At 35.9% G+C, this 19,191-nt stretch overlaps 1 protein-coding gene across 6 annotated transcripts in view; it reads right to left on the bottom strand.

Moving 5' to 3' along the window:
• Positions 1-19,191, bottom strand: part of NR2C1 (nuclear receptor subfamily 2 group C member 1) — a 51,364-nt gene that overhangs the window by 16,284 nt on the left and 15,889 nt on the right. For 2 of the 6 annotated variants that reach the window (XM_027657404.1, XM_027657413.1), the window contains exons 2-8: positions 17,916-17,991; positions 13,274-13,381; positions 8,275-8,505; positions 4,815-4,896; positions 2,575-2,754; positions 423-570; positions 237-327 (exon numbers count right to left, since the gene is read on the bottom strand). In XM_027657404.1, the coding sequence (XP_027513205.1) occupies positions 237-327; positions 423-570; positions 2,575-2,754; positions 4,815-4,896; positions 8,275-8,505; positions 13,274-13,381; positions 17,916-17,969 (894 nt within the window). In that variant the 5' untranslated portion in view covers positions 17,970-17,991. The remainder of the gene's footprint in view (positions 1-236; positions 328-422; positions 571-2,574; positions 2,755-4,814; positions 4,897-8,274; positions 8,506-13,273; positions 13,382-17,915; positions 17,992-19,191) is intronic. The other 4 variants (XM_027657437.1, XM_027657448.1, XM_027657422.1 and 1 more) reach the window with 2 other exon arrangements.

The raw sequence follows: 19,191 nt of genomic DNA, 5'->3' as shown, positions 1-19,191 counted from the left end.
TAAAGCTGTCTAAAAATGTGAAGGAAGGGCATTTACTTTGTAGTGTTTTTAGAATTCTTACTATGTGAGGCTAAAAGGATTCTTGTAAAGACAAGACATTTGCAACACTGGCTAATGCTGTAAAGCAGCGTTTTAAAATTAATTTAACCAAACAGAAGTACAACAGAACATCCTTCCTTACATACACAATTACAGCAATGAGCACTACTTAATGTATCCGTCACATCATCACATACCTTATCTGGAGTCATCAGCACAGTAGGTTCACTTTTTATTGCAGATGGATGAATGTTAACAAACATTCCTGATTCCAGCAGACCTGTTGATCTAATAGAAATCAGTGCAAATTTTAATTTTAATTAATTTTAAAACTGAATTTTCCTCTTTCAGCAGAGATAGCTACTTCTGAGTATAACACATACCTTGCTGTTTCATTGTCTGTTACAAAAGTTGGAGTTGCAGCTAACGGACTACGAAGATCTTTCCGAATGTAGATCTTTTCTGTAGAAGCTGCACAGTTAGAAGATTTCTCTCTTGACACTTCAATAGGTTTCCTCTCACACTGCACAGCTAAAAAAATAATACCCAACTATTAAATCACAGCCCAAATTACAGACTAAGAAGTAATACTTCTTTTCTCTATTTAATATTCAATTTTAATAATAATTCTGAAAAATAACTAAAACATATATAAAATATATCCCATAACCAACAACCTAGGAAGTTGGGTAAAAAGCAGCAAACTGATTTGATTTGTCCTGACTGAAATGATGTGGTAGTCAAAGTCTGACACCAAACACATAGATGCTAAAATTTTCAAGTTACAATTAAGGGATAAATCCCCTTATATCCTATTTTTAATCTGAATCAAAGTGGAAGCTTAAGGCTTCTTGTTCTCTCAGTTTGAAGATCCCACACTCTTATTTCCTTTGTAAAGGACTCATAGTACCTTTTTCCATGCATTGTGGAACCCACATAACTTTATGCACTTAAAGAAGCTTCTCCAGTTAGGACCTTAGACAATATAGAGGGAAAGGGACATTCAAAAAGTTCATTTCAGACCATTTAAGATCAATCTGGGCAACATCCTGACTCACAATCACTGACCTCAGAAAAGAAGCAAGATTTTTAATTTGAATCCCTCAGTGAAACTAGGTGGAATGACTCACGGGCTTTAGCCTACAGATTTATCACCTTGCTTTGAATGGATTAGAGAACATTAAAATGAAACTTACAGTACTATACCCTACAGGAAAAATGTGGAAATGTGGAAAATGTGTAACTAAAGAGAAAAAATTAAAAAGATTTCAAATTAGCAATACACTGTGATGCTATTCAAATTTCATGTTGATAAGTATCATAAACCCCAAATGTCATAATATCATCAAGTATTGACAATGCCATTAAGGTCAGCCTGCAACCCAAAAATAGTACTTTGAAAGGCTGGGAGATGGAGGCAAGTATTTAATCTTCCTTTCCTAACCCTGTGCTTGCTAGCAGCATCTGACTTTGCTGAAAAAAGGCCAAGACTTCTTCAAAGGACAAATAACCCCTACTGAGGGACTTACAGTCCAAGAATGCTGAGTTTTCTTTCCTTTTCCCACTCCACTGAACAATGAGATTTATCCCCAAACAATCCTCTCCCCCACTCAGTGTTCCCCCACAATCTGGAGATCCTTTTCCTGCCTTCTGATCCCTAACCTTGGTGATTTTGTTCTGATTGAGAAGTCAAGGGGCCTTTTCTTACTTACTGCCAGCTGAACTAGAGGGTTAAGATCCACTTTCACTGCCCCAGCTTTTCCTCTCTTTCTGAATTAATTTCCTCTGTGCTGGAAAAGTGTTACTAATTTCTGCTGACAGAAGCAAGGCTGTAAGGAGGAAAATGTCTGCAGAGGTTCAAGAGGGCAGCAAAATAAGAGCTGGGTGACAGCAGAGCACAAGACTAATATTTTATGTACAGCAGTCGTGTTGCAGTATTAGGGCAGTATTACTATTTGTGTATTGCTTGACTTTCTGTGTGTTTAGTATTCTGATATTGCTATAGTATTGAAGTATCACTCCATTTAACTGATGGAAAGCTAAAAAGGAACTTAGAATCTGCAAGAATCGGTAAGAACTGAACTTTAGATCACTATGGATCTCTGCCTTATGAATACCTGTCTCTGCAGAGCTTTGCCAAAAGTGAACAGAAATTCAGTAAAAACAGTAGTCTCAGTTGCGAGAAAACTGAAGATAGAATTCAAAACATTCAGTAGCCTAATTTACACACAGGAAAACTGAACTGCCTAAAAACAATGAAGATAGGGACATGCTTGACATCTGCCACCCCGGAGTAACAATTCATTGACTTTCACCACATGCAATGTTCTTATTAAGTTTGTAAAGCAATATATATGATTGAAAGCATTTCAGATTTCTGATACACCAAACTTGTATGATTCTTTAAAGAAAAAGATACAACGACGCAAAAATACACAATCAAGATAATAATTTGCACTCATACAAACATACCATTTGTAGCACAAAGTTTAACACAGCTGCCAGGTAAAATAGTTTGCTCTTATTCAGACTTACAGTCTTGTTTCATCCCAAATGCGATGCATCTCTGCAGCCGACAATACTGACATCGGTTCCGGTGGTGTTTGTTAATGACACAGTCTTTTGTTCCTCGGCATGAATAAACTAAATTCTTCCGTATACTCCTTTTAAAGAATCCTTTGCATCCCTCACAAGTTACTGCTCCATAATGACGCCCTAATTACAAACCAACATAAATCATGACATTAATTTTACAGTGCAATATTATTTTTATAGAGTTTATATTTATTAAAAGCAAAGTATTTGCTATTTTACGCAGAAAAAGAACACTCTTCTTCTCCATGGATTACAGATCTTAAAATATACTAGGGCTATAAAACAACATAAAAAAGCAAGTGAACTGTTTTTCTAGTTCAAAGCACTTTAACAGGACAGATTTTACAAACAGGAAATTTGCTTATAAAATTCTTTCCTTATCTGTTGACAGTAGTGTTAAAAAAAAGCTAGGAAAACAGGTTAGCAAGAATAAAAAAAACCCAAACATTTTCATTTATACATTTCTCTAGCAATTTTTTCAAACTGTCCCTACGGACAAGCCCTGTGATTGCTCATTACAAATTTAGCTGCTGAAATTGTATGCATTAAATCTAATGGAACCATGGAAAGCACAAACATGGCATTTGACAGCAGTAGGCAATCACTTCAAAGCTTTACTTTCACCTCTCATTTCCCTAACAGAGTAATGGTACATCCTTCATTCTTTCAGTAAAACTTCAATGAAAGAATAATCTAGAATAGCTATAATTTTTTATAACACCCCCCCCGCCCCAGTTCTGTGAATTTTCTGTATAATATAAAAATTGCTAAGATATACTACAGAAAGTTTTAAAATTATTTTTAGAAGTAAGTTATTTTGATTTTGCATGAAATATAAACATTACTAAAAAGTACTAGTTTTTATTAAGGCACAATTGGCAATTACAATTTTAATTTATCAATCTTTGAAATAACTAGGGCACGTTACAGAAATAAATCTGAACTATGACCTAATTTAAGATAAAACACATTTTTAGATTCTTTCCTCACTCCTCACAAACATTTTTTAGATACATCAGTCATGTCTGACTGAAGTTTCCAGGATTTCTGATAGGTTTTCTGGATTCCTTTATCACAACCTTTTTACCACACTAATAAAACATGAAATTTCAAAAGCATCATATATGTTAAAAGAATAATATGTTAAACATTTTAACAGCATCTGAACTGTGAATACTCATTCTGCAAAGCACCAAGGCTGCTTCTTCACCTGCTCTTTGATGTAGCTTCTTGGACTCGAGCTTAGAGGTGTCTGCAAAGCAGTTTTCATTACACTGCTTGTCACACAGGAGGCTCCCCAGAACCTGCAGCTCCTCAGAGAAACATGGGACCCTTTCCAAACTCATTACCACTGCTCAGTATTCCAGGGCCAGCACAGGAGGAATAGCTCCTGGGATCTCCAGCCCCTCAAGGGAGACTCCAGCCCTTCTAGGGAGTCAGAGAACTTTTAGCAATTGGAGCTGACCAACCAGATCTTTGCCCTAACTTTGGCAGAAACTTCCTTCAGTTGGGTGAAGTCTGACATGTATTTAGAGCTCTAGCAACTGTATCTTTAATGCTAAACTTTGACACAGAAAAAAAAAATTAATTGGTTTTATTTTCTAGGAAATTTGCTTCCTGCTGAGGGAAGACCTCATAGCAGTCTGCAGGTTCCTCACAAGGGGAAAAGGAGAGGAAAGCACTGACCTCTTCCCTCTGGTGACAAGACCCGAGGGAATTGCATGAAGCTGTGTCAGGGCGATTTTAGGTTAAATATTAGGAAGAAGTTCTTTCTTGACCCAGAGGGTGGTTGGGCACTGGAACAGGCTCCCCAGGGACGTGGTCACAGCACCAAGCCCAACAGAGTTCAAGAAGTGCTTGGACACTGCTCCCAGGCACATGGTGTGACTCTTGGGTCTGTCCTGTGCAGGGCCAGTTGCTGGACTCGATGATCCTTGTGGGTCCCTTCCAACTCAGGATATTCTATGATTCTATGTAAAATAACAATAAATCCCACTCATGGATATCAGAGTACCACTTAGTGTAATTCTCCACTGAAAGAGAATCCTGTTTGTGCATGTATAGAGATAGAGAGATGTATGTATATGCATGCAAACTGTTATATAGCTTCAGAAGAATTTTAACCTGCTTTTATAAAATCGCACCACCTTAAAAAGAAAAAGAAGGAAAAAAATTAATACCTGATGCCTTGTCTCCACATACAACACACAGATCAAACACTTTATTTAGGCCCTGTTCACTGGTGGAGTTGTCTGTTAAAATCTGAAAAGAAGTGTTAAAGAATTTAATATTTCTTTTCTTTACCATCTAGAAATAGTAAAATATATCTCATGCTTGTGGTTTTTCTCTAAGATAGGAGACTAAATCTACATTCAGAGACACTAAGTAGCTACGTGCCATGTCACTGTGCTCCCTTTCAGAAGGGAACAAAATTTTTACCTGTAATACCTTTGATAAGAATTCAAGATTTCATTTCTCTAAATACTACTTCTGCAAAATGGACTGACATTTTAAAAGACAATTTAGCATCTGCATACTCTTACCTTTTATATTTATATCCTAATGACTCTTCCATAGTACAAAAGATACTGAAGCATGAATGCATACTGAACAGATAGAACAAAAAAAATCCCTTGTGAAGGCTACTATATCTACTCTCAGGTTTATTAACTCCTTTTTTTATAATACGCATTAATAGTGGACCAATAGAAAACATCTGGACACTATCATTAACTATCAACCGGTATACAGTTTAGCTTTCAGTAACAGTTTGACATTATTATTATTATTGTCTTGTTTCATTCATTTATACCTGGTAGCTGTAAAGCTTCATTAAGCACATAATATAAGAATCCCAGTACTACAAGGTGGGCACTAGAATCTTCCATTCGATCTCTGAAAACTCTATCCCACCACTACATAAATGAAGCACAGCAAAAATTCAATTTAAAAAAGGAACACACAAATCACAAGTAACAACCAAACATAATCTTGATACAGAAAACAATATTCTTCCCATTAAAAAGAGAATACAGTTTAGAACATTTAATTCTACTGTGTCTTAATGAGAAGCCAGACTCTCACTCTTGCTTCACATACTCAGAACAGGACCCCTGATAGAAAGGTAAGTAAACAAAAGTGAAAAGTACCCTATCTTCTATAGAGAAAAATTAAGAAATCATGCTTTTTAGAACGTTTGGATGATAGTATGATATATATAGGAAAGTTTAACAAGCACACTTCTTTCTAGTTAGACTTTGTTAACCATATTGTCCTAGAGATTAATCTCTTAACTTTTCTTCTAATAAAAAATCTTTTTAAGAAAAATAAGATTGATGAGTTAAGAGAATATTAACCTTTTGTTCCTTCCAAATTTCCAGTATTAACATTATGCATTTTCATGATATTATATAAAATATATATAAACATATTCTAAGTCCTTCCATAAATGAAACCTGCACTGAAATGGGAAGTTCCACATAAGGAAGGACTAGAGAATTGAGCCCATGAGGAGAGAGAAAAATCTCAGACTCAGAGAACTCATTAACTGACCGTGAACATGAAGAATAAAAATTGATTATTAGCATGAAAAAGACCCACTGAAGGTAAAACAGATGACAGGAGAAAGGGTCTTGCCAAATGAGTCAATGTAAAGATAAGATGCAATAACGGAGAGGGTTTTTTGCAGAACAAACAAATGGGCATTTCAAGTGAAGGCTACAGAAGAAGAAAACAGGTGAAATTGCAGACAGAAAGATCATTTGAGGGAGGAAATACGAAAGATCCCGAAGAGGATGTAGATGAACAACAAATGAATGCTACTCTGTATTTCATGAACTTTTAAGCAGAGAAAGGAAATCTCTACCCATACATATTAGCTGACAACAGTACAATTTAACTAAAGTGACAGAACACTCTTGCCTCTCAAACTAACCTATTTTCCCCAAACTATACAATCAGAACTACTCTTTCAATTTTTTGTCCAGATTTCCTCTGTTCCTGAATTTTGCCTTTTATACCAGTGTGGCACACTTCTCATCACTTACACTATCTTTGAAAATAATTTTTTATGGATGAATTCAAATCATTTCCCACTGGTTTATATTTTTTTGAGGCTTACCTAAAACACAATGTGTATGATAACACTAAACATGCTTCAATGCCTCTCAATAGGATTGGTTTTTGCTACTGCTCCCCTATTCACAGTAATCAAATTCTTTGGAGCAAGGACCTTGGATGTCCATTTGCAAAGATCTGCGAGTTTCAAAAACAAAAGTATAATATAATTCAGAGATTCTTTCAAGCTCACACAACATGTGGGTAGTGAATTAGAGTGGAGTACCTCACAGAAGAGCACAAACTAAACAGATTAGGGGTCTTAAGCCAAAAAGAGATTACTTGAAAGAGGATAAAGTAGTGATTTAAAAAACCCCCACACTCCTTAATATTTGTCTCTTATAGTGCAAGAGACATCTAATTAAATACTTCCCTCAGAAGATCAAATCAACTAAAGTATTCTTTGCACACCATACAATACTACAGGATATTATACAGACCAAAGCATATGTGGTCTATAAACATAACAAAAAAAGGTTGTTTAACTTTCCTGGCAGCTATCAAATATGATGGTCTTGCCACAGTCTCCAGATCAGGAGGTTGCTCTGTATCGACGGCTAATAGAAGTGAAAGAATATGATCAGAAAGGTCACTATTTACTTGTCCAGTTTTTAATATTTTTTCCTTAAGCAGCTATTTATGGTCATTGTTAAAGTGTAAGATAAAGGACTAAATGGACTGTAGCTATTGCAGTGTTGTCTGGCCTACCCTGCTGGTGTATTTCACAGCAGCATAAATGTACGTGGATAAACTATGTGCAGTAGCTACACTTCAGTCGGAGCTCAGTAATCTCCTACTTCATGCTGAAGGAGGTCACATCTCCCAAGTCTTCTGTGCATATTTTTCACATTCTTCACACCAGTGCCATCCCATCCTCGTCAGGCTGAGGATGTGGGACAGAAAGTTTGGAGGTTGGAGGGTGACAACTAAGGAAGCAGCACATACAACAGGCATGGGAGTAAGGTGCACTGGGGACCAGTTTAGGAAGTTACAACCCTGACTAGTTACAATCTCACATTAGTAAACTCAAAATTATTAGTGTTATTTTCCTTGAGTAATTATTAATGTATTTCCCTACTAAATAGTCTGACTAGTTACTATGGAGTACAATTCACACAGCTGAAATGCAGTTGCAACGGTGTACAAAAAGGAAAACAAGCAGAAGGAAATGTTAAATGATAAAGACAATGAAGAAAAGAGTATGTTGTTCAACAATACATGAAAACAAATGGAGTCAACAAGCAGAAATAAAGAAGGACTGTTGGTGTGGCAGGATCTGGAAATGACAGTAAAAATAACTGTATTCTTTCTAATGTCATGAGCCAGTGTATAAATTTTAAAAGCAATAAATTTACTAAAAAAAATTTCTTCATAATTTTTGAGTATCCACAATGAGTCCTAGTGCAAGGAAAATTATACCTTAAAAAAATCAAAAAAGAAGAACCCAGACAGATTTATTTGGAAATAAAACATCTTTTCTTATCCCATTTGAATGAAAATTATGAAATAAAGTGGATTATCTACCTGGATGTGTTGTGCAGAAATATCAGGGGATGCAAAAAACAGTTGGTTGACACCTGCAGCATCTGGAGTTGCTAGGATAACTTTTCCTGGAGTGGAATCTTGTCTGGCAAGGATCACCTTGCTTGGGGTAGAGCCATCATGATTTGTTAAGATGAACTGCTTGCCTGCTGAGCTCTGATCAAGTGCTGTAACAATCTGAATCTTCTGGCCCGTCTGCTGATCTGTGACAATCTAATAATACATTTATCTCAAATTGTTACGGTAATTTAAGTTAACCTTTGGACCCAATCTGGGCACTTGAAGAAAATGGGAATTTTGCCTTTGACATTTGTGAAGTAGGATCATCTTCCCCTCCATCACACAAGAGCGAATTAAACTCGAGTGACAACTTGGATTGTCACTGTATTTGAAACACATTTCAAACAAGTGTGTTTGAAGTGAAAACCTGAGTTCATACTCAATTTTTACAACTGGTCTGTGCTTTTACAACATTACAGAAACTCCTGAAAATTCTAGCATCCAGAACTCAAGGTATGTCTGTAGCTCAGCTCTAAGACCCATCAGGTTATGAAAAATCTTAACTCTTGAATTCATTGCATAGTACATGAAGTGCTCAGCACCTCCTGGGTTTGGTTGCTTAACAAAAAAGTTCTTAAAAGCACAAATGTAGATGTTCAAGCAAAAAAAGTAAGCATCAAACAGCAAGAGAAGCAATAATCTTGTTGCACCTGTATATATGTTTTAGGCTTCATTTTGTGGGGACCTTTTTTTTACACATACATTTCTAAATAAAATAAGTAAAACAGAATGTCTATCCCTGCCATTTTCTTTTTTTTTTTTTAAGGAAAAACTGATTTTCATTTAATAATCAAGAACAAACCTACAGGTTGTTTTTTCCATTTTATCCCTATTTTCAAGCACTAATACAGTAGATTAAATAATTATTAAATAATCCTCCATTTTTGCCAACTTTGTAAAAAGATTATAATCTGCAGAGAAAATCAAGATTCCATACATATTCCATTATAAATCTCACTTTTAGTCCCTTCATTTCTCCATGGAAATACCTATATGGAAAACTGCCTGGTTTATTCTGGAAACTAAGGAGAATCATCCTGCAAAAACTGTTTCCTGCAAACTATTTTGAATTACAGATCAATAAAATAGCTCCTACTTTTTTTTTTATCCTATAACCAAACATTTATTTTATCTACCTATCCCTAACATTGATATAGTCCTTATTACTGATGAAATTATTTATTTCATGGTCTAATACTTACCATAACTAGTTCCATAGTAATTGGGGTGGCAATATTAATTATATTTCCTAGATGGAGAACCATGGCACAAAGAAACTGAATGAGGCATAATTTCACACAAGTCTTTATGAACTTTGCTATTGCACCTTCACAACAGGTTTATTCTTTCTGTAAATGCTCAGTATATTTATATGCGTTTAAAAAACCCGTATAGCTTGCGTTTTAAAAAGATAAGCAACGAGTATCTAATTTCAGCAGTTACAAAGTAATATTGCCACTTTCAAATATTCACAAATCATGAGCTTCAAAATATACAAAATGAACGTGTTTCCTTCAGATGGCCTTGTGCTATTAACATTTTAATGGATCAAATTTCAAATTTTTTCTGTACTAAACACAATTAAAAGCTTATTTAAGAGAGAAGGCCAAGTAAGATGATAAAATTCTAAATAGTAAAGAACATAAATTATCATGAGATTTGGGGTGTAGGGTTACACCAATAACTATCAACCTGATTAATTTTCCATTCAGTTTTCTCAGATATCTACATGTCTGGGACCACAAATGGCTACAGCAGTCCCTTATTTCTCCATTTAATTCCTTCACATTGGTTCTATATTCTTTAGAAGGCAACCTTCCTTGCCCTTTTAATTTTCTTCTTTTCTTAACTTCCTTTTCCTTCTTCTGTTTTCTTTCATTTACAATCTTTATTTCTCCTGTGTCATTTCTGGCTATTTTCAAAGGTGATGTTCCATTCCCATTCCTTCCAAACACATCTACTTTATTGGGATTAGGATAAATCCAATGTGTTATTCTCAACAGGAATGCATATATATACAAAAGCCAAACACAAAATATTGTGCTGTTTCTTGAATTTCCAGACCTGCTCTTTGAAAGACAGTTGTATCTAAAATCTGTCTCCCACCAAATCTTAAAAGCACAACTATGTGTACATCAAAAAAGGCACATACTTGACCTAGTTAAGTTTATATAAAATATCCTCAAAAAACCAGCATGTCCCAAAGGGAAGACGCAAATTTGAACTACAGATAAACTTTTTTTGGGGATATATATACTAAATTATCTTTTTTCCTATTGTAGTCCAGTTGTGTAATTTTAAAAAAAATATATGAATTTGCAGATAAATATGGCAGGACAGTAGGCAGAAGAAGCAGTGCTACTTAACGCAATTCACTTCACCACCTATTTGACAAATGGATCCCAACTCTTCAAATGGGTTCCTGCAATTCTGGGAGGATGCCCAGGTAGTTTTTACCACATGATATAGTAGGTACAGTGTTATGTTAATATCCACACAAAGCTGTTTAATCTGCACAAATGGTTTCTCAGCTGTCAAGCATTTTACAACTGACAGAGGCATAAGAGAAAGCAACTGAAACAATTAAGCACATTCTGTCTGCAGCTGACCTCTTATGGCCATATACCTGCAAAAACCCCACCCAAGCTGCAATGGGAACTCTGAAAAGTTCACTGAAGTGTAACAACTGGAAATACTTAAATGTTGAGATAAAAGAAAAAAATAACCAGAGGGAAAAAGAAAAACACTTATCTTCTCAAGGGAATCCATCTGGGATCAGGGACAACACATTATGTTTCTTAATAATCTGAAACTCAATATCGCTAAAATGATAATGTTATAGAACAGGAATATATCAATTCATGATTGACTGCATAAAAATACACTTCCCTCACGGATTTCATTTAAGCACCCTGATGATAATGGAGGTTATTATTTTCTTTTATTGCTTTCAAGCCTGTTAACAAGTTTTGACTTCCATTTGAAAATCATTTCAGTAAATTAAACATGTCAATAGTTGTGTGTTCCTACTATAGAAAAAAGAAACTGTCTAAATAAAGAGGACTAAGCCACACGTTTATAACAGCCTGTTTTGCACAGAAATGCCTGTTTAATAAATCTGACATTCAATTTTTCTCCGAGAGAAATGTTAGTATTCCCTAAAAAGGGTGACTAGTGAAACATGTTTTAAAGAATATTTTACTGAGTATTCTGTATTTCAAAATTTCAGGTAATTATGTGTATTTAATAATAATAAAGGACAATAAAGGAAAAATATTGATTGAAAAATAATCTAACATTTATTTTGGACATTTCACTTAGATGCATTTATGTCTACACACTTGTTTACTCTTCACATTAATTCTTCGCTGAAGAAAGTTTTTATTACTAAGTTTGATACTGGTGACATGTTTGTAGAAGTCTATTGCAGGATGGATGCCATTTGACTGAGTGTTGTTCCACACATATCAAGAGACAACCACCAAAATGCTTACCATCCATTTTGAAGACAGAATTAATGAGCATGATGGAAAAAGACAAGGAACAAAGTAGCTGAGTTAGTAACAAGTGATCTTTCAGCTACATAAGACACTGAAAAACCACATAAAGGTCTCTGTCCCTAGAAATACAATTATTCTACGTTCATTATATTTGCAGTAATTACGGTGCCTAACCAAGAGCAGGTCTTCCCCCACAAAAGAGCTGTCAGAGAAGGGTTAGAAGCCTGCCACTGGCTGTGAACCAACAGCACTGTTCAACAGTAAAGGCTCATAAGCTTGTATGTTGTTGTCTCCCATTCAGACCCTGATGCTGAAATTTTATCAAATGGCTTCACACTACTGGGATATTATAGCATACAAGGAAAATCAAGGGCAAAGAGATGGTGGTTAATTGATGAACATATATCTGTTAATAAAAGGTAGAGCTGCACACAAAGTGTGAAAAAAGGAGTGGAGATAGCAGAGAGAATAAAGATCTACTGGATAGGTAAGACTGGTACCATGACTAGAGCACAGGATGGGTGGTAATAAAACTAAAAATACCCCAACATGTATGGGGGGTGGTTGTGAAGAGCCTTGGAAGGTTGAAAGCTTGAACATAATGCGCCAAAACAGGAAAAAAACAGAGGACAACACTGAAGAGTGAAGTCGGCAAAAGAAAAAGCAGCCAAGATTATACTAGAGGCTGGCTTGCTTAAATGGGTGTTTTTGTATGAACAACATATATCTAAGAATACTTTTTACATTTATTCGGCAATTGATATTTTTCTCTATGATGAAAATTAAAAGTAAAACTTTTGCAAGGACTTGCACTAACTTTTAAGGGATAAAATAAAAAAATTCCACTCCCTAAATCTTCCTAATCTCCATATACACATTTGTATGTCAATTTAATTACCTACACTGCCAAAAACTTCACATCCTCACTGGAACTGGAGATTATTACCTGGCCAGGCTATGAACAGGACATATAACATGGGTTGGGACAAGGAAAAACCAGTATCCTCCTGAGACATTAGGTTTCCTTGCACCTTTTCATGACTTGGATCAATGATACAATGCAGTATTTCACTCCCCCATGCTCTAAAATGTAGAAATGCTCCAACTCAATTGAATTACCAAATCTACAAAATATTCAACTTTCAAAGAACAGTATCTTACAGTATTGGAAAAAGTATTTTCCTGCTCAGTGAATAAAGTTGTTTATAATGTTAAAATTCTTATGAGAAAAAAGAGGGGACAAAAAAGGGAAGATTGGAATGATGTTTTATTTCTGTTTATATAGAAAGGGTCTCTGCCACCCAGGACTGAATGTTTACATAAAAGCAAGTAACATGATGCAAATAAAATGAACTGCATGTGGAAACTGGCAGAAGCAAATAGTTCATCTCTGCTTTTAAAATGTATGAGATGAGGCATACCTGTATACGTTGTGATAAAGAGAGGCCTGAATCCGTAGGGACAATCTGGATTCGTTGTGGTGTCCCATCCATTAGTGTTTGTGTAGCAGCTTCCTGTGAATGTGTAACCTAGAAAGAAGAAACAAATGTAATGGATTGACAATGCATATACTATTTTAGTGGATCCACTACCTTAATGGATTAAATCTTAAAGTTTCACCAGCTTCTGATTTCCCTGGAAAGTCAGCTCTGGAAAGTCTGACGCTCTTATTCTATAAGGAATGCAAATGTTTGTAATCTAATTTAACAGTTTAATTTTGCTAGTTAGAAAATTCTGTTTTAAACCCATTTTGAAATACCTTCCAATGTGAAATTTAGAAACACATTAAGTAAAACAATTAATTGCTGACAAGTCTATGTAAGTGAATCAAACAATATTTATTGCTGTTGATGTTCATGAGGCACAATGCCTATCATCATAGCTGTGCTACATTTGCACTAAAATATTCTAATGCCTTACTTAAAAGTGACAAAAGAATTTTTGGTGTGGAAACACAGCAATGGGCCATTTCTGTTCTGTTTTTCTGTTACAGCAGCAAAACCAGAACAACAGAATTCTACACTGGGGAACTATCAAGAAAGTTAGAAAAAATTAATAAATCACATGAAGTTGGCAAGCAATATATCATATTAAAATCTTTGTGTGAATGCTCTCAGACACAATTCATGGGAGCATTTTAATTGTCAATATTAAAAAAAATTCTTCACATCCTAAAGCTGAGGGTATATGGGGGAAGGTATTATTTATTAAATTACTTGTCAATAAAAATTAATACAGCTGCTATTTACAGAGGCTTGATCAGAAAGGCCAGACTTTTTGTAGTACAAAGCAAATTTGTCTATACAGACATCTTCAAACTGAAATTTTTACCTTAAATTCTGGAGTAAGTCCAAAAACTTTTTGCAGTTCACAAACTCTATCTGAAAGTCTGTAATTCCCAGTATTTACACCATTATACATATACTCCTTTGCACCCGATTCTCCTTCTGCCCCTCCCAATTAACACAGGGAATATATATCTATATTGCAGTAAAGTACTGTTTCATAACAGGTTGTGAGCTTTTTTTGTTCCTCTTGGATCAGCTTCCTGATTTTGCAACCATTCCACCATGTCAATGCCAGTATCAGCAGAAGAAAGCAGGCCAGAATATGCGGCTGGAGGTCAGTGTGACAAGGGGACAGAGCAGCAAGACTTCCCCTTACAGCAGAAATACAAGCTCCCATCAGCCTAAGTTGATTTTGAAATTTTACCCAAGAAGGCATTATTTTTGGCACCAGTCTTATCATCTACTTGCTCCTCTCCCTTCACTTTGGTAAGTAAAACTGGCTGGCTAGTCACTCTGATCTGGAATAGGACACCAATGCAGCGTGAAAAGCAGCCCAGCAAACAGACAGACAAAAAAAGGCTATTCTTAGCACCGATCAAACCTTCAATCCACATCTCCACAATGCTCAGAAGCAGACGCATCAGAGCAAATGAGTGAGTGGGATTAAGCTGCTGGGGGCATTGCTTAAACTGCCAGCACCATCAAAAGACATGCTTGTCAAACTAGTTCTCAAGCCATTTCTGAACACTGCTTTCTAAAAATACCTGATTTTTGTAAGTACTTTCCATAGTCAAACAATTCATCCACTTCTTTGCTTAAGCAAAGGACAAAAAAGTGCTCATTATGCAGCAGCATTATGAGTTTGAGACAGAGACTTTCAGGCACTAAAATTCTGCATCAGCCTTACAAAATGACATGTACTCGCAGTGACATAGAAGTAGCTGAAGTTTTATGTGCATTTATCTTTGCTTTACAAAATAAACTATATATTACAGGACTGCTTTACATTTGCTCCCTCAAAATGTCATGATCTGCATGATGTGTAAGGTAAAGTTGCTCTCTAACTCCACAAAATGTCAGCTTGACAGTTTTACTTCATATAGAATACAGTTTTTTATGCAGTTAAAAGAGTACTGATAAAAATAACTGCAATATTTGTTAAAAACTGTATTTTGTATGCGTGCGACAGACTCTGTTTCAACAAATACGTAGCTTTCCTTTGTTACAGTAAACTGGCAGGACTGTGGAAACAAAACCCCATATACTTGGTGTATAGCCGCAGACTGAAGAAAGAAGAATGCTGCTGCTCTCGGCAGGTAACTTCCCTACATGAATCAAGGAATGTGATCTTGATGTAGAAATAGGAACTATCTCACACTGAGCAAAAGACAATTAGCAAATGGCAGAATTTGAGAAAAGACAATCATTGCACAATGTCCCTTACAGGCAGGGTTATATTTTGCTTTAATGTTTTGCTTTTATGCAAAAAAGCCCTAAATTAACAAAAGCATGTTTGTGAACATCACTGTAAAATAATTTGTGATAATTTTGTGATTTAAAATGCTTCATGAACAATTAATATTGTAAAAAAATCAAATACTATGGCACAGAACACTTCTGACCATTATTTCAATGAGACACAGTAGCATTTTCCATTCTCCTCAGAATGGAAATCTGTCTTTTTCTTTTCATGTTCTACTCATACAAATTTTTCTTGTAAATTCAATTAAAACTACTACAACATTCAAGAGAATTACAAATGCTAGCAAAAATTACAAATGCTAGCTGAAGTTCCATAGATCTTAAACTATGATTTTTCAGTGCTTACACGGATCAGGAACACGACCAAGCAATTACAGCCTGTGGGTAGGTAGGAATGTAAGCTATTACATGAAGGCTGTGAGACTGCTTTCCCTGCTGACTCCACCTTTCAGGCAGCACACTCATACACAGCATGCACCTCTGACAGTACTTCTGGCTTAAGGAGTCCCTCCTTATACGGCCTTGGGTGATGCTTTTCAGTCCTTCCAACCATGTGCCTGGGTGGTTGCACATTGTACAAAACAAGGACAGTGATCACAACTGCGAAGGAGGCAAACCTTCCTCCACTATCCTGCAATTCTTTTTTTTTTTCTAGTTTTGTACACCACACAGTGACACACAGAACTTACATGGGCAAGACTAGCATAGCGTGAGAATAAATGGCTAAGTGAGGACTGGGGAATGCTTAAGCCGCATTGCTGCCAAATACGGTGTGACGGTCTCAGACACAGTAAAACCTTGCTAAAGGACAAATCCTAAGCCACACTGCTGACAAAACAACAGCCATGAAAATTGCAGAGCTGCAATTTCACCATGAACAGAAATAGCCAAGAGCTCTCTGCAGCATCGCACCTTCACTGCCTCCATCTTCTCCCCTGCCTTCCTTTGGCTATCAGCCATTTCCTTTACACTGGCTCCGGTACACATTAGAGCCTTCTCAGACTTACTCAGGGCTAACACAGCAGAACACATTCCATATGTTTTGACTGAGTTATTAGCTTGCTGTTAGTATGGAAATTAAATAAGGTAAGAAATAGAGGAAGGACCCTCTGTCTCCTATGGCACTGAGATGTTAAGTCAGCTCAGTGTCTCATGGAATCACATTATGAAATTGAGAAGCAACTTTCACAGAGGCTAAACGCTGTCATCATGCCACCCTCTTTTCTGAGTGAAATGTACACTTCAGCTAGCTTTGATTAGCCTTGTACTTTCAAAAAGAAAAAATTTAAACAGGAAATACAGCCCTATTCCTTCCACAAGGAATTATATTCCCAAACCAAAACTACACTTGACATACATTCTCACCTAAAAAGAGGACAAGTAATGAAAACATCATGCATCATATAAATCCCTTATGTTTTTGAGAGAGCCTTAGCAACACTCAGATGCTTCAACTGCAAAAGCTGTAAGAAAAAGCTGTAAGAATTTATTCAGAATAGAATTAACCATCCCATCCCCTGCTCCAATCTTTCCATTTGAAATCAAGACTGAGAGGAACTAAAATTACTTGAGAAGTAAGTCTATGTCTAGACAAGAAATCAAGAGTGGATATTTCCAGCTAAAAATACCATTTATTTTATGATAAATTACTGCCTCTATCTAATTTAAAGTGGTACTAATTTTAAATAGCCTATCCTGCGCTACAACCTTCTAAATAAGTACATATATTCATACTCCGAAACTATCTGTGCATCTCTAGGAGTTCTCTGGCTGCAGTACATAGGTTCTGCACATGGGTTACAGAGAATGAAAACTAGAAGTCTGCAGAAACAAGAGTCTTCAGTCTTCCTTTTTGAGGTATACCAAACACCAACAAATATCTTTACATGGCAAACCTTTATTAGTGAAAACAAAAATGACAACTGAAGCAATTGCATAGTTGGAAAGTAAAAGCTATGTACTGACTTCTGTAACCAGAAGTGAGTAAAGCAATTACACAACCAGATGGCTCTCTGAAAACCACTAGAGATGGTGGAAATTAGCAGAGCTGAACAGTTAGTCACTTACTGGAAACACTACTAGATTTTTCTTAATTTCTGTGGGGTAAATTTTGGTAAAATAGATTTTGCAGCATAACTTAAAACAGACACAGTAAGTTCTTCTAGCCTTCCAGGGGAGAGTGTCAGAAGCTTTGGCTGCAGTAGAAATTTTCTCTTGTGAGTTTGGTTTTTACATATCAGTCTGTACATTTTCTTATTCAATTTCTCTTAAATAGGACTCAAAATTTATGTACCTCTCCCATTTGCTGTTCAAAAATTTGATGGGCCAGTTCCTCTATGGTTGCCATGATCTTTAATCACCAGAACTTCCTGTCAAAGAAAGGAAAGAAGATGCTTAACATCTGTAGTCTCAAAAGCAAAAATATCTTGGGGAACACAGTTCACTGAAGTGCATTTACAGTTTTCTGAAGATGACATCCCTGCAGAATTTAAAGTTTGATTATACTATAAAAGTAATAATTTATTTTCTATTTGTTTTACTCATAGAGAATTCCTATTTTTTTTTCTGCTTTCCCAAAGAGCAACAATATAATACAATCCCTGTGAGAACAGAAGCCTATTACTGACTATGACATCCGCAGGGACATATTTAACACCTTAAAAAACTGGAACACAGACAGTTTTGTTAATGCAAATCAAGAGGAGCAAACCTAACTTCTCCTGAAGTCACACTGTTTTTTTATTATTAACAGGAGTGCTTGAAGTGCGACTTTGTTACTAATGGGAAGCACTACTTGGGACACAGAAAATATATGTTTTAAAAAAATGATGCTGTTTTGTTATCAATACTGTAGCTACAGCACATGCCGTAATCTTCGTAAGAAGAATTTTGTAGGGTTTAAGAGACACTATTACATTAATGCAGTATAAAGGACTCAGATGTACGCCTTGTTTATTTGTGTATTGATATACAAATAGTCACTAGGCAGTACGTGAACATGCACAAACTATGGAGCATCATATAAACACAATTTTACTGACAAAAGCTGCATTAAAATCACTGCAGTACCTACTTCTTATAAGAACAAAGACAGTACTCTCATACTAATACAGCTAGTTGGTTTACACTCTTTAACTTTGCTAGAACTTCTAGGAACTATCTCCTACCCCAGTGATCTCTAAACTTCCTCAATCAGCCATGCAAATATAAAAAATATAAAAATATAAAAAACTCATTTCGAAGCTAATTCTGCCCTTACAGTTGGAAAGAGAAATCTCTTTTTACTAGGTCAGAACTGCAGGCCTTGGAGGTGTGCACAGTGGGGAAATACAGAAATATTTTGGCACTGTAGACTGTTCTTAATCGCTCACTAGCATGCTGCATTATTAGTTAAATTAAGACAAAAGATGACAGGCACGCACATAAAAAAGTATAAGACTGGAGCTTATGCTGAAAAGCATTATCTCCTAAAAAGATCTAATAAGTGTCAGCATCCTTGCAGTAGCACTCTATTAACCGACTTCTGCATCCAGTGAGCTGCAGCACAATCACTATTCAAAGAGCACTCT

This window comes from Corapipo altera, unplaced genomic scaffold (genome assembly GCF_003945725.1).
Source record: "Corapipo altera isolate COAL_440 unplaced genomic scaffold, ASM394572v1 1, whole genome shotgun sequence".
Taxonomy (NCBI): Eukaryota; Metazoa; Chordata; class Aves; order Passeriformes; family Pipridae; genus Corapipo; species Corapipo altera.
The sequence above is the reverse complement of the archived record's forward strand: the minus strand, read 5'-3'. Positions and strand labels throughout refer to the sequence as shown.